The sequence below is a fragment of the Opisthocomus hoazin genome, chromosome 18 (genome assembly GCF_030867145.1).
Source record: "Opisthocomus hoazin isolate bOpiHoa1 chromosome 18, bOpiHoa1.hap1, whole genome shotgun sequence".
In the NCBI taxonomy this organism is placed as follows: Eukaryota; Metazoa; Chordata; class Aves; order Opisthocomiformes; family Opisthocomidae; genus Opisthocomus; species Opisthocomus hoazin.
In genome coordinates this window covers 14,256,428-14,271,720 of record NC_134431.1, presented here as the reverse complement: position 1 = coordinate 14,271,720, position 15,293 = coordinate 14,256,428, and the positions used below count along the sequence as shown (strand labels likewise).

At 46.9% G+C, this 15,293-nt stretch overlaps 1 protein-coding gene across 5 annotated transcripts in view; it reads right to left on the bottom strand.

Annotated features, from left to right (window-relative positions):
- GNAS (GNAS complex locus) overlaps positions 1–15,293 on the bottom strand; it is a 164,963-nt gene that overhangs the window by 97,828 nt on the left and 51,842 nt on the right. For 3 of the 5 annotated variants that reach the window (XR_012765829.1, XR_012765830.1, XM_075439041.1), the window contains exon 2: positions 3,264–3,336. Coding sequence is in view for 3 of the 5 variants with exons in the window: in XM_075439041.1 (XP_075295156.1) it covers positions 3,264–3,336 (73 nt within the window). In the remaining 2 variants the exon portion in view is untranslated. Of the gene's footprint in view, positions 1–3,263; positions 3,337–6,795; positions 6,869–7,110; positions 8,216–15,293 lie in introns of those variants that run through there. The other 2 variants (XM_075439042.1, XM_075439043.1) reach the window with 2 other exon arrangements.

Sequence of the window (15,293 nt, the reverse complement as noted above, 5' to 3'; positions counted from 1 at the left end):
TGGAGTTGCTGTAGGAAGACGTTAGTTGATAGCACAGCCAACTGAAGCCATCCTGCAAGAGCTGGAAGGCGGCTAAGCCCCTCCAAGAGCTCCATCCAGAAAAACTTGTGCTGTAGACCATGCACTGCTTGTCCAATATTCTATTCCGCTTACCAACGTCACAGCGTTGTTACTTCCCACACGCTACCTTCACATCAAGAACATTAAAAAAAAAATAAAATCTGTCTCTAACTCAACTACAGATTATAAAAAGAACATTGAAAAATTTTTAAACAGCCTTTACTGTAGTTAACTTAGCTAGAACTTTAACCACCTTCAAATTCACCTTAGCATTGTTAACTATTAAGCATATTAATTACCTGGAACATTTGATTCCATACAGTTCCTCAAATAATTAATTAGCTAAAGTGATCAAGGATTGGAATCCCAGAGGAAATTCTTCTAGTTTTATAGAACTGCATACATTTCACCTTGTTAAACGCTACAACTCTACATGAGGCCAATTCACCTAAATGCATGTGACAACTGTCCCTTCATCTGTTCAGCAACAGAATCCTAAAGCCCAAACAAACAAAAAAAATCGCCACACTCACCGAAATGTAGCCCTGGATATCCAGTTGAGTCACCAGAAATTAAGAAGAGTATCTGAGCAACACTAAAGAAAATCTTTTGACTCCCTTGTTCGTAGCACATTAGACACCTCTTGTAACAGGTATCTTCTGCTTCAAACGTCAATTACCACAGGGCAACCAAATCAAAGGCAAACAAGCTTTAGACAGGACTTTAAACTGACTTTCTTTCAAGGCACATGAATAAGCCACATCGACAGAAGTAATTCAAAACTAGTTATGTACACAGACACTAACACTAAAAAATGTCTCTACACCTCCAGCATACTACAGTTTTCACAACCTCTCTGCTGTTACTCACCATCACCACATCAACTGTGGTGTTGTACACAAACAAGTTTATGTTCTAGAATGACTGGTAAGAACATAAGAGAAGTAATGTTTTACTCTCCCTGCTCTTCCAGAAAACCTCCATGCTATCTTTCTCATTAGCTGAATCCCACATCATTTTTCCACAGTGGAAGCAGGGAACGCAGGACAACGTAGGAAGCAGTTAGTTAGTCTGAAGAAAACTAAGGTGCTTAAGGACTAGCGAGTAACTTGCAAGAACTTCAAAACACTGAAAATCAGCATTCTCTCCCATGTAAAGTGTATGTTAGTATCTCCTGATTATTTTGGGCAACAAAAACCCAAATCTACATGGATTATAAGTTATTTCCTGTACGTTTTATATACACCACTTCTTAAATTTGATTTTTATGCACCTGATTGTTCCAATACGTACCACCCACAACAGGACAAGCACAAAGGACTGACTGCGAGACAGTATGCCACAGAGTGGACAACCTATGGCTCCTGAGCTGCACGCAGCTCCCCAGCAATCCACGCATGCTCCCACACCAGGGTAGGCTATGTGACTGGCAGCAGGGCTGTGCTGGCAGAGGGCTGCTAGATAATCCAAATCCCTTGCTGTGAGAAGGCAGAAGCCAGCAGAGGCTCCCAAGGCCAAATTTGCCATGTTGTCCTGGAATCTGGCTGCACACTCAGCTCAGCCCCAACCTACAACACAGCAGTGAGATACCTGAGTAACGCACTGCTGCTGCAAATCCCAGCGCGCGTCTCAGTCCCTCCCCAGCTCTGCAGGCTTTGTATAACGGGTCTCTGGGCTCCCAGTTTCGCACAAATTTGGGCGTGCAGCTTGCAGGGTTGAGAAGGCTATCTATCCATGCAATACACCATTCATTACACACCAGCATCATCTCTTTAAGAGCATCTGTATGCTTAGAAAACTTAGAAGAACTGTGTTGGGTGAAATGGACTGACACACTCAAAAGGTGTCAAGGATCCCCGACTTCTGCTTTCATTGATTAACATTCTACTTAGCACCTAATGTTAAAGGCTGCTACATCGAAGTCAACTCATGCAAATCTTTTAAGTCACACAAGTCTTTTAAGAGGTCTTTAGTAACAAGAAGAGCCAAAATAACGGACACAACTCAACCGTAACAGGATTCAGGACTGGACACTGGAGAAAAAGAGTTGTCTTGGATAAAGAAAATATTCCCGAAGAAGAGGAGCTAGAAAAATGTAGCACAATGTTATTTATTACGATTCAGCGTGAATTTTCTTCCAAAAGGCTGTGTACCTTATCCTGAACTAGCATTCAGGGATTAGGAAGAAGTATTCTCCAGGCTCCTTGGCTAAATTTCTAGCTCAGATATTCTTACTGAAGAATTAAGTACTGAAAGACTAGTGAAAGCTTAATCTTCCCAAAAAGGCAAGATTCACAAAATAGATGACACCGATTAGAAGGTAGAGGATGCTAATACAAAAATACTACGTTTGAAAACAAGACAGACAAAACCAGCAATATAATCTAACAAAATTAAACACAGAGAATAAGCACCGAAATTCTAACACCTTAATTCAGTTAAAATTAATTTAGCAGGTTTTGGTATACACACAAAGATGCTTGAAAGCGTAAATGAACAGGCAGAAGAATCTCTTCCTTCTCCCTAGCAAGGTTAGATGAAAAATTAGCAAACACCAATCTTTCTCAGACAAAATAATAAATTTCCATTTTCACTAACTTAATGCCATTCCCTTCCTCACAACTATCAAATAATTGAACAGATTTTAAGTGTAAACAAGAAAAGCTTTTAGAAACATATTTCAACACAAACATCTGCACAAGCAAACACAACAGAAGAGAGATGAAAATCTGACCCATTACCCCCCAAAATTCATAGTACAGTCTCATTTTGTGAGGCGACAGAAACAAAAGCCTTACTTGCTCTAAATGAAGAAAATTGCATTCATTTTGTACACTAACAGGAGGCATGTTTACAGCAGTTTGAATCAATGTGCTATAGCAGAGGTAAATCAGTGTCAGCCATGTTGTGAAAGAAACTGCAGTTAAAAAAAAAACAACTACACAAAACTTATGCCTTAATCAAATCAGCTATACTGAACCTTGATACAAATAGTTTTATACTGTTAGCTCTTACTTATTATTGGTGCATGACTTCTTCAAGTTAATGTCTATTAATCTCATCTAAAAATACACACCCAAATTCTAGAGACCGTGAAACAGTAGCAAGAAGAAGATATACCAAGATATAAACAACGGCAATGACTACTGTGCGGTGCACAGACATAAGGTAGGTTGTGAAGTGAAAAAAACAAATGCACTTACTCAGCATTAAATCCATTCACATGCAAGATCCTCATCTGTTTGACTATTGTGCTTTTACCGGATTCACCAGCACCTAGAAAATGAAAGTAAATCAATTTCAGAAGGAAGCATGAGTGATGAAGGGACGCATTAGAATTCTTTCTTCAGGGTAAAATTGAGAAAGTTGGTTTTCTCAGTGTAATAGTGAAAAGTGAAAGAAAAAGAAATAATTGTCACTGGAAACTTCCGTTGTAGCTAAAAATAAATGCCCAGCTCAAGTCATGTGTCAGATCTGAATCTTGGATCATTTCACTGTCCATTTTTCCAGTGTCAACGTTAAAAGCAGATTGCAGGGTCTGGAAGGAAAAAGGACAACTTCAACGTTTTATAGAGAACAAGACAGGGAATGTCAAAATCTTGATGAAAGACTGACCGAAGTCCATATTAATCTGAAGCATTTTTGTTACATCTTTAAAATACTTAAAGTTTGGCTGCGGTTATCATCACCCAGTTGAAAGACTGTAACTTAAATCATAAGAAATACAATACGTGGATACTCACATCTGAAAAAGGAAGGCATCCCCCTTTAAGCCTCCACCCACAAAGCTACAGAAACCTCCTTCTCTAATCTGTGTCTTGTAAGCAACCTCCCACCCTCTCTGCATGTTCCAAATCAATCACATGCGCAACGAGACGCAAAGACCACCTTTTGTGGCTGCATGCTCCAAACAGCCCCCCCGCAGCTCTCATTCCCTTCTATACCTGCAGTACAAAAAACCCCACTCCGCTTTACTCCAGTTTCCATAAGTAGATGCATGCTATTTCTGCTGTGCTGCACGGATGCCAGTGCACAGGGCAACCCATCTGCCTGTAGTACCCGTTTTTCCATGCACGCTAAAAAGACTCAAACAGCATCGTTTAATTGAGCTGCTCCATGCGGCCGGATCGGTAGCTTTCTATATAAAGCAAACGTATCTCTGCAAGAGTAGTGTCATAACGTGGCAAAATTTAGAAAGATTCCCCTTCACATCTCCTCACTACTCGTTTATTCCTCTCATCAGCTGATGTCTCAACCACAGAAAACGTACGCCTGTGGCAGAATGGGCACAGAGGTACAGTTTGTATTTATAGGATGCCAGGCCTCTGCTAGCACACACTGACAGCATAAGCCTCCATTTTGAGCCTCCTGTTCAAAACTGCATTTCAGCAGTTATATTTCAAAGTTCATTTTCTGACAGATGCATTCCCCTTTGCTTTCTCCCTTCCTTTCCTTCTTCACGAATTCCTAACAGCCCTGCTCGTCTCCATAAAATCCACTCGTATGTTTTGCCACCTTAACAGCAGAGCCTTACTCCTTTTCCCTCTCCTTCCTCACTGATGTTTTGGCAGCATTTAGAGAGCAGTTTTTATCTACAGCTCTTCATGCAAGCGCCGTTTCTCCTCTAAACTACTATTTTATAACATACACACTCTGTCTTTTCGGGTATATTGCATCATGCAATAACGACAGGTGGCAAAACTAACCAAGATTGAGTAACTCAGGTTAATACAGAGCCTGTGCCCCCATCACAATATAAGAATTATTCAGGAATAGCGGCTGGTATATTCTAGAGTCACGTTTCCACTCAGAATAATTAATAACAAAATTTCACCTGTAACTCTAAATCGCATCTTACAAGCACTGGAAGCCAAAATCTTTACTTCACGTCAACAGATAGTTCTTGCATTTGCTATAAACGCCTACAGTTTGGTACTGACATACCGAGGTTCCCTGGGTCAGGTACACCACCAGTGAACCAAAATGAAGTATTACATCTAAATTTCTGAATGTCTATTCCTATACTTGGCTACTCATTAAGGCCCTGTTCTTACCAACAATTATGCATACATTTAACTTCACCACCAAGGAGAGTTCCGTTAATCTCCGTGAGACTGCTGGTGGCAGAGGGGGCAAGCACGCCTACCATGGTGGGGCCTACACAACGCATCTTAAACCCATCCAAATATTTAGCAGCACGTTTTGTTGTTATTTGAATATGATGTGAAAATATAAAGAATACTTTCGAAGCACTCAGGTTTTTATTTCGCATGTCTTGTGAAGGTAACACAATACTAGGGACGTGAGCTTTTTCATTTTTTACCAGTCATTTTGTGTTACAGACTGTCCACAACTCCTGACAGCTACTGTCAGAAACGGCAACAGCTGAACTATCACTTTAAAACACGCGCACGCAGATGACCTTACAGCCATCACTAAACACCCATAAATTTTTACTTACAAGTATCTAAACTATTTTTCAGCCACCAAAAACCAAAGAAAACAGAAAGAAAATCCAGGCGAGCCCATTACGTTTCTGTTTTCTGAAATTCTGCCTCTCGTGAAAGTAACCCACTCGATGAGAAACGGCTCTACGTCTCTCTGTAATGTTCAGCCCGAGATCTGGAAGTCCAAGACGTTCCCCAAGAGCTGAATTCCAAACTGCCCTGCTCAAAGCTTCCCGCCGGAGCCCCAGCAGACTCCTCAGCGCTGCAGGTGCTGCTGTCGTCCCAGGCACTCCCCGTGTACGTTAACCCTCTTTCTTCAAATTAGCATTTGAAAGATTTTATCGGCAAGAGTACATTTCCAAATTCACAACCTTCAAAAATTAATTTCCCCCCCCCATTACGGCCGTCTCACCCCAGAACTGAGTCAGCTCACCGAGGCCCAGCCCCTGCTCCACGCCAAGAACCCTGCAGAACGTGCACCAGCCGTCCCTCGCCGCGACCAAAACACCCCGCGTCTCCCAACTAAATCTTCTTTTGAAACACTACTTTGAAATCATGAGCCTGACGAACATTTCCTCGTCCTCTCCGACAACGATTTTCGGACCTTTCCCCTTCCCTGAAGCCACATCCCGCGTTTCTAAACCTATCTCCCGAAAAACGCGACACACGCGGGTAACCTAAATTAACCGCTGAAGCAACGCCCGAGCCCAAGCTACAAGCGCTCCCCTCCCTCGGAACGCGCGATGCCTTCACTAACGGAGCGACGGCAGCCAGCCCAGCGAGCCGGCCGGGGGACGCGCCCGCTGCCCGCCCGGCACCGCCGCCGCTCCCCCCGCCACGGGGCTCCTCGCCCCCGCCCGCCGCGCTTCCCTCCGGGACCGACATCCTCCCTCCGTTTCCCCCAAACGATTCCCCGACTTCCTCCCTTCCTCTTCCTCCTCTCCCCGGCCTGGCAGCGCGTCCCTCGGCAGCACTCGCCACAGCCCGCCCGGCCAGGGAGCGCCCTGGGCCGGCGGCTCCCGCCAGGCCGCGGTGACCGGCCTTCCCCCGCGGCAGCCGCTCCGCACGCCCGCGGCGGGCCCGCGGCCCCTGTCAGCGCCCTGCCCTGTTTATCTCCCAGGTTCCCCCTCGGGCCCGACGCTCCCGTGCCCCTCGCCGGCGGCCGGCCCGGCATCCCCGGCCACCTCCTCACGCTCGGTCCCGAGGCCTGCCCGCCCCACCCCACCCCCCCCGGCAGCAGGGCGCTGTCCCCGCGGGCGGAGAGCGGCCCCGAGCCGCAGCCCCGTACCTGCGGGGCCTGCCCCCGGGCCCCTGGGCGCTACCCGAGACCTCCCCACCCGCCGTCGGACCGACGAACCCGGCAGGCTCCACCGCACCGCGCCGGTCTCCTCAGGGCCCCCGGGCGCTAGCGGATCCCCGGCGGGAGCGGGCTCGCCGGCGGCCCCACGCCACGGGCTGGGCCCCGCAGCTCGGCTCCCCCCGGGCCCCACCTCTCCCCTCTGGCCTCCCCGCACCCGGGCGGGCGGCCGGTGCGCGGCCCCGCCGCCCTCCCTCCGGCCGGGAGCGGGCGGACCCCGGCGCCGCGCTGCCCGCGGCCCCTTACCCAGCAGGAGGAGCCGGTGCGTGGCCCGATAGACCTGCTTGTCCTTCTGCAGCTGCTTCTCGATCTTCTTGTTGGCCTCCCGCTGCGCTTTCTCCTCGTTGCGCTGATCCTCCGTCTTGCTGTTCCCTAAACAGCCCATCTTGGGGAGGGGGAGGCAGCGGACGCGGGGCGAGGGGACGGGAGGCGGCCGGGGCTGCCGGGGGGAGGGAGGGAGGGAGGCACTCTCCCGGGCTCCCTTCTTCTTCTTCCTCCTCCTCCTCCTCCCCCCCTACTCGCTGCTGTGGCGGCCGCTGCCCAGAGCCAGAGACATGGAGAGAGCCGAGCCCGGAGCCGGCCAAGGGGGGGACCGATGGCGATGACTTTGCTGCTGCCGCCGCTCCGCCGGGCCTCCTCCCGGCAGCTGCAGCTGCCTCTCCTCCCCCGCCCCCCCTCTCAGCCCCGCGCCGATCCCCTCCGCGCACCTTTCCCCAAGGGGGGGGTGGGGGGGGGCGGCGGCGGCAGGGCCCGATGCGGAGCGATCCGCGGGGATCTCCGCGCTCCCGGCCGGGCCGCCGGCTCCTCTAGAGGGGAGAGGAATGCCCCCCCCCGCGCCGCACGCACGGGAACAAATCCAGCTCCGGTGCCACCCCCCCACCAAAAAAAAAAAAAAAAAAAAAAAAATTAAAAAAAAAGAAAAAAAAAATCCTCTTTAGATCCAAAGGCGCGGGCTCCAGGCGCGGAAACCTCCCCAGATCCTCGGCGGGGAGGATCGGGAAACGTCTCTTCCTCGCCTCGCCCCCCGCGCCGAGGGGGTCACGGCAGCTCCGGCTCTCGGCGGAGGTCGGGTCCCCGTCCCTCGCCGCGGGTCCTTCCTCCCGCACCGGGCCGGGGGGGGCAATCCAAGCCCCCCCGCTGTTTTTTTTTTCCCCTTTTTTCTCCCCCTCTCTCCTTGCTGCTTTTTCACATTGGGTTTCCCGGCGGCGGAGTCCTCTCGGCTTCTCCGGGGAGCGGGGAGCAGGAAAAAAGGAATAAAAAAAAATAAAAAAGCCCCGTTTGGTCTCTGCCCCCCGAGCAAAGCCCGTCCCTCACGGGAGGATTTTTCCCCGTCTTATTTTCCCTGCTCTCTCCCGCATTTCTCCTTCCCCCCCCCCCCCTTTTTTTTTTAATTTTTTTTATTTTTCCCTTCCCCCCGTGGCGCGGCTCCGCGGCGGGGTGGGGCCAGCGCGCCCCCGCTGCACCCTGGGAGCGCGGCCGCTCACGTGACCCCCCCGCGTCAGCCCGCGCCGCCGCCGGCGCCCTCTTCGAACCGGCCGCGGGGCCCTCCCGCACGGTGCCGGGGCTGCCGGGTGCCCCTCCCCGGGCGGGCGGCCTGCGGGAGAGGCTCGCGTCGGGGCGAAAGCGGCGCGGGGAAGCGCTGCGGGAGCGGGGGGTGAGACCCCGCGGGTGCGAGCGGCTGCTGAGGGAGCCGTGCCCCGGGGCACTTCGCACTGGAGCAGTAATTCCTGCAGAAGCTGCTGTGCCGAGTACTGATGTGTGTGTATATGTATGTATTTATACACATTTTATCGATGAACTTCGAATATCCGCCTAGCGACCTACGGCCAGCTCTGGAGCCCCCAACATAGGAAGGACGTGGATGTGTTGGAGCGGGGCCAGAGAAGGCCACGGAGATGATCCAAGGGCTGGAGCACCTCTGCTACGAGGGCAGGCTGAGGGAGCTGGGGAAGCCTGGAGAAGAGAAGGCTCCGGGGTGGCCTTAGAGCAGCTGCCAGTGCCTGAAGGGGCCTGCAGGAAGGATGGAGAGGGGCTTTTCACCAGGGTGTGTAGTGATAGGACAAGGGGGAACGGCTCTAAACTAACAGAGGGCAGATTTAGATTAGATGTTAGGAAGAAATTCTGCACCATGAGGGTGGTGAGGCCCTGGCCCAGGTTGCCCAGAGAAGCTGTGGCTGCCCCCTCCCTGGCAGTGTTCAAGGCCAGGCTGGATGGAGCTCTGAGCAACCAGGGCTGGGGGAAGATGTCCCTGCTGATGGCAGGGGGGTTGGAACCAGATGATCTTTAAGGTCCCTTCCAACCCAAACCATTCTATGAATTTTAAGTTTCACTGATTTCTGGGGAAAGGTGTTCCCTGCTTGGGGACGGGGGGGCACAGGGACCAAGTTGCGCTGGGTGGACCGGTGGAGTACAACCTGGTGCATGCAGTTGCTGCTCTGCATGGTTTTGCCAGCTGTCTGGCTCCATTTTGTCTGCTAAAATATTTTTGAAACTTCGTTACATGAACTACGCTGCAGTTGTCGCACACGAGCTTATCGGCTACATCTGGAAAGCAGTGACTGGTGCTTTACTCTTTGGGAAACCTGGTTCCCTAAAACACACAGGTGGTTTTTCTCTACCCCCCTGAGATTTGTGAAATGCCCTTATACCTGAATTATTTATCCTCATTTGCAAAATTCAATTATCTGCAACACTATTCCCATGAACACACCTTCTTACGTCATCGAGTTACTATATTTAGAACCATCTACAGTGAAATAATTACGTGAACAGAGCAAACAGCTAGAAGGTCACAGTCGGTGTCATCAGATACATCTGTTTAGCTGCCCTTGCTGAAAGAGAGGTGGACCTCTGGAGAACAGGGACCACCACCACCAAATCTTGGTCTTTGAGGAGTTATTGGCACTTTCAGTCTGTTCTTAAATGCCACAACTTTGGGGTACACAGACCCAAAGAGCTCTGGAGTCAGTGGAGAGACTTACTGACTTCTCCAGGTGGTGTTTCAGGCTAAGGCAGTTTTAAAAGGTCTTAGAGAGACTCGGCTCAGCAATGCCCAGATTCATCTGAGGCAAAGATTATAATAATTCCTTGTATCTTTTATAGGTCCTCTATTTATTTGTATTGTTTCCATGTAATACACATTATTCAAATATATTTTAACTGTGGTATTTACAAGGCATAAAGGACTCAATAAAGCAGAATTCAGACTGAAAATTATAAAACCTCCTAGCTTTTTTATGGTCGCAGATATGAAGAGAATGCAGAAATGCCAGTATCTGCCACCTCCCGCAGCAGGGAAGATCTGGCCCAGGCTCCAGGCTTTGCTTCCCTCCAGGTCCCAGCTCCGGGGGCAGGGAGCCTATCTCAGGCTCCAGACATGAAGGAATACACAAACAAGACAAAAGTTATTGCTGGAGATACACAAAAGGCTAAAATCTTGGTGAACGGTGAGCGGCGTTAGCATAGGGTCAGAGGAGCGGTAAATAAGCCAAAGCACCCACCGACAAGGGAGTCATTGCTGTGTAAACGCTGTTGTCCAGCAGCGCACACCCATCCCTGTCCCAAACGCAAACCGGGACGGGCTCGGTGAGGTTGAACTGCAACGGCCGTCAGCTGCTGCGCTGAGGCACCGGCATTGCTGCCCTCCCGGTACACACACCCTGTGCTCCGTCTTTTTGGGCTGAACAAGGTGTGAGGTGGTTGGAAAAGGAAAACACACTCAGCTAATCCACAAAACTCCCTTTTACTCACAACAGAATTAAGAATTAGCTCCTTGTATTACAAATGTTATCAAAGTGTGAAACTGTCAAAAGCTACAGAAAACAAAAAAGAAAACTCCGAAATTGTTAAACCTATCAGCAATAACAGACTTTTTGGTCTTTCTGAAATACAACAGGACACAAGGCACCAACCGTACTTCACAAACCCACCAAATCGCTGCGGTTCTTTTCTAGTGCTGCCCTGATCAGGAGAGCACCATCTGAAAAGCAAGCATACCAACACGTTAGCTGTTCTCATTCTTTTTTATTTGTTTAAATAACATGATGCTGCTGATGTGTCTCTAGAGTAAATTCTGTTTCTTATTGGAACTGGTTGCATTAGCTTCCATATTGTAAAAATCCATGAACTTCAGTTTCACCAGACTCCTGCCACCAGAAGGGTAAGTGCAGGCAAAATCTGACCTCCAACTCACCATAAAATTAAAGCTCACTTCTGAAGAACCTGCAGTCTTAGGAACAAATAAATGCAAAGATGCAATAACTCTATGTATGGGCGTAGTGCCTCTCTGATAAAAGTCTAACTACTTGAGGTTTGAAAATACCCCAAAGAGGGCGTTAAAGGACTCTGCTGCATGTTAGGCATAAATATTTTCCAAAACTGCAAGGTAACGTGAATGTGGAAGTGGCTGTAAGAGACATTAGAAGACTTACACCTATTGACTCAATCCTGCACTACTTAAATTAATGGGAGATAAGAGTTTACATACAGAAGATGGTGAGCACTGCACACTTACAGATGAAATTCAACTTCGGTAATATTCTTTCTGTGTCTGAATATAACAGCCAACAGCCTCAGATCTTGTTGCAGGTTTTTTTCAGTCTAAAGGAAATGCAAAGACTCTGAGACACCGAGAGGCATCTTCGCTTAAGGATGTCACAAAAGAATGGGGAGGTTGGCAGTGTGAAACAATACTCTCCCGTTTCACTTCTCAACCCAGAAAAGATCTCACAAGGATAGGCGGCGGGGTGATTCAAAGGGAGTAATATTTTAATGGAATATTTGCGGGGGACGTGTATTGTAAAGTTTCATAGCTCTATAATCCATTTCATTCCACTTGATAACTTAATGGCTTTTTTAATTGGCCTAACTTCTATTACATTCTAATGAAAATCATCAGATCTCTTAATTTTCTTTCCTTTTTTTTTGGAAGGAGGAATTTCATTGCAATTCTTTCATCTGTTCTCTCTCCACAGCTTCTGCCCCAAAAACTACTGTTTGGTGCCTGAGACTGGGGGAAGATTCGTAGCAATGGCCCGATCCTGTAAATAAACACATACTCTACTCACTTGAGTAGTCCTACTGAAGTGGATGATTTTTGCAGACTTTACTCTTCCCAGCTAGGACAACCATATTAGCTTCATTTAGAAATGGTTAGATTTAGATTTAAAGCAGAAGCAGACTATCAATAACAGCACAAGTGAGAAAGAACTTGTTGAAAAGTACATGTCCCTTAAGCTTCCCCCACCCTATACACAAAAACTTCTTTCCTTTTAAGATTTACATATAATACCTACCCCTATAATCACTCAAAAGGACCTCAAGAAAAATACTCTCTTTTTCCTATTTTAATATATTTATATTTGTCAGACCATGGCATATGTTTTAATGCATTTTCCTTGTGGTAGTCTCCCTTATTTGTGCATGAGGATATTCACACTTGTATAGGTAAGAGACAAGGAAATACGGTTGTAAAATTCACAAACACTGGCTGGAAAATGTAAATGCGAGAGTTGTCTTTGCAGCTACTATTTTCTTAACAGAGCAGATTTTGAGCCATTTGAAAAAAATGCTTCTGAGACACATCAGGTCGTTCCATTCTTTTCTCTTTCTAACTGAATGAGTAAAACTTTCTGCTTACAATTCTGGTGCTGCAGCAGTTTTGCTCTCAGTCGATCAGAGTTAGGCTCTGAATTCACTCGAGTTACTCTTTGTTTTTACAGGTGATGGTGAGACCCAGGTCAGGATGTCCACCCTACACCACGGATGCCTTCCAAACCCTCCAGGTGACAAACACCCTTATTTCCTATTGCAAGCAATTCATATGTGTTAGGACGTTGAAGGTACTGAGCACTGTGGATGCCCCAGCCTCCAGAAAAAAGAAACGGGAATTACGCTTCAGATGGGACAGTTGTACAGCTCCTCACAGGCTCACGCTCTCTGCAGTGAACATGGCCTCATAAACTTTTGGCTGTGAACTGGGGGGGTGGGGTTGTGTCCAAACCGATGTGCTCATTTGGAAGGGAAGATAGAGACGATATCACGCGTGAGCATCCCTTAGCAACAGGAGTGAAATGGCACCGCAGCTCAGTTCGAGGAGGTTGCCAGCCGTCCTTGCCGCTAGACTAGCCTGGATTTTGGTTCCTACCACGGCTGAGGAGACACAGCAGAGAAGTTTTTTTGTGGTTCAAAAAGTAAAAGCAATAGTGGTGATGTAACTGTACAATTTCCTTTGTTTCTGTTTATAGGAAATAGCCTATTTTCAGCAAGTCTTTTTCATGGAAGGATACAGAGCTCAATCAATCTGGGGAACACATGAAACAAATAGTTCTTATAGCAACACCTTTATCTCGGATTTACTTCAGACTCTTTCCACTTGAAAACAGACTGTAAACTTCGTAACGTTCCTCTCTATGGTATCAGGATGAACCGAAAGAGAGCTAGGCTTGTCTGTGTGGAAAAAAAAAACCAAACAAACAGAAAAATACTCTCTGATTTAAAGATGTCAAGGAGTGGATCAGAGAACAACACACTACGGATCACTTCACTACGAACTTGAAAATGCAGCTACAGCCACGCATCTCGGTTATCCCCTCTCCTTAGTCCTCACACCTGTGAGACTGCTCCACTTCTAAGAGTCTGGGTCAGAGCTGCTAAGCACATCAAGGGCAACTCTCACGGAGAAGACCGTTTCATCTGTTTTCACTGAGAATCTGCAACCCTATAATTCCCCCCCAGCTGAATACGCAGTATTGTAGGATAATGTCTATACCCCACTTTCTTAAAAAAAAAAAACTATACATTCTTCTCCGCTCTGTGATTCACTTGAAATTTATTATCTCTGTATATCTTTTTAAGAAATGAAGATTTTAGAGGTGCTCCCCCCCCCCCCAAGGTTTTAAAGGGATTTAAAGTACAGGGAAAAAATAAGCAGTAAGTGAATTTATATTAGAAAGGTGCAGAAGAAGTTCTCCCTGTGCACAGAACCTTTGAGGATTAAAATCTTATGCAGAAATAAGAAGTAGCTGTGAATGTTTGTTAGGGAGCCTACATTACTCAACGCTTCGTTTTGCTGTCCTACAAATTCACAGTGCCGTGGCTGAGCAGTTCAAACAGACTTCGCTCTTTTAAAAGGGATTATCTCTGGGACAGATTGACTCTTTCATTTAAAGGACGTTTTTTAATAGCACACACTGTATATTTTTGTGTACTGATACCTCTCTGGTTTGAAGTCTGTTAAAATTTTTAGCTTTAGAAATACAGAACTGTGGGCTTTCACCCTGGGCCATACAAGTGACTGGTAGCTGAGTAGCAGATCTATCAATTAAAATGTATTTAATCCCCAGTAAACTTAGTCTTCTAGTTAATTATACATAAGGATTGATTAAGGTTCTGATTTAGACTTAGATCAGCGTTTTTTTCATCTGCTTGGATCACTAGAAAGGCTCCCGTAGCCTCTTGCAATGACTCAGGTCTGCTGCTCACGCTTTGCTTAGATGGAGGCATCCTCCACGAGCTATCATCCCGCAAAATCCTTTGGACTCTTGGAAGAACGAAACTTGGTGATAAAAAGGGAGACGGTTTCAAAGTCTCCAAGTTACCCTTTGACCTGCTGAACAAGGAACCCTTGAGTAATCTCAAGCCCGTTTAAAGGAGAAACAAACAAATTAAAGCCAAACAATAATCTGAAAAGGAAAACCAAAGCAAACAGATTGGAATTGGAGCAAAAATCCAATGTGGGTTTTTTTTTTTCAGCTGTTTCCTTTGTGGTGGCCAGAACAAAAATCACTTTAAAAAGCATTAAAAAGTAAACAAGGTAGGAAATTAAGCCATTATCAATCAAACCCAGGGAGGGCAAAGCAGGGCCATCGAGTAGAACGACATGCTTGTTCTGTCAGATGGGAAAGAGCGAGCCTAGGCGAATGCAGCAACACGAGCATTGTCAGGAAGACATTCGTGCACCACTAATGGATTCAGTAAAGAACAAACACAAAACACTTAAGGACAGATACTCCAAAACAAACAGAATGAAAAGGAGATACTTCCCTCTCTGGCAAAGAAGAAGAACTTTTCCATACAGAAATTCTACACTTGAGAGGGATTTTTGTTTTGTTTTTAAATAAAAACAAGCCCAACGTCTACTAACAGAATTAACCAAGACCTTCCTTGAAACAAAACAAACAAACAAACAAAGACTTGCCTCCGTCCTTTCACTTTGAGGCTTTTCCTCAGAAATATTAAAAGAGACTTTAAGGAACTCACAGAATTATGGAAATAACACACCGAGTAAGAACTTTTCACCTAGCAGCTTTTCTTATTTTCTTGCAGTGTTGTTTCCCTGATATTGCTTCTCACTACTCATGTATTCTTCACTGCACTTTATTAAAAAAAACTCCTCTTCTGTAACAGAAGTAGCAGCACATCCTAGCTCT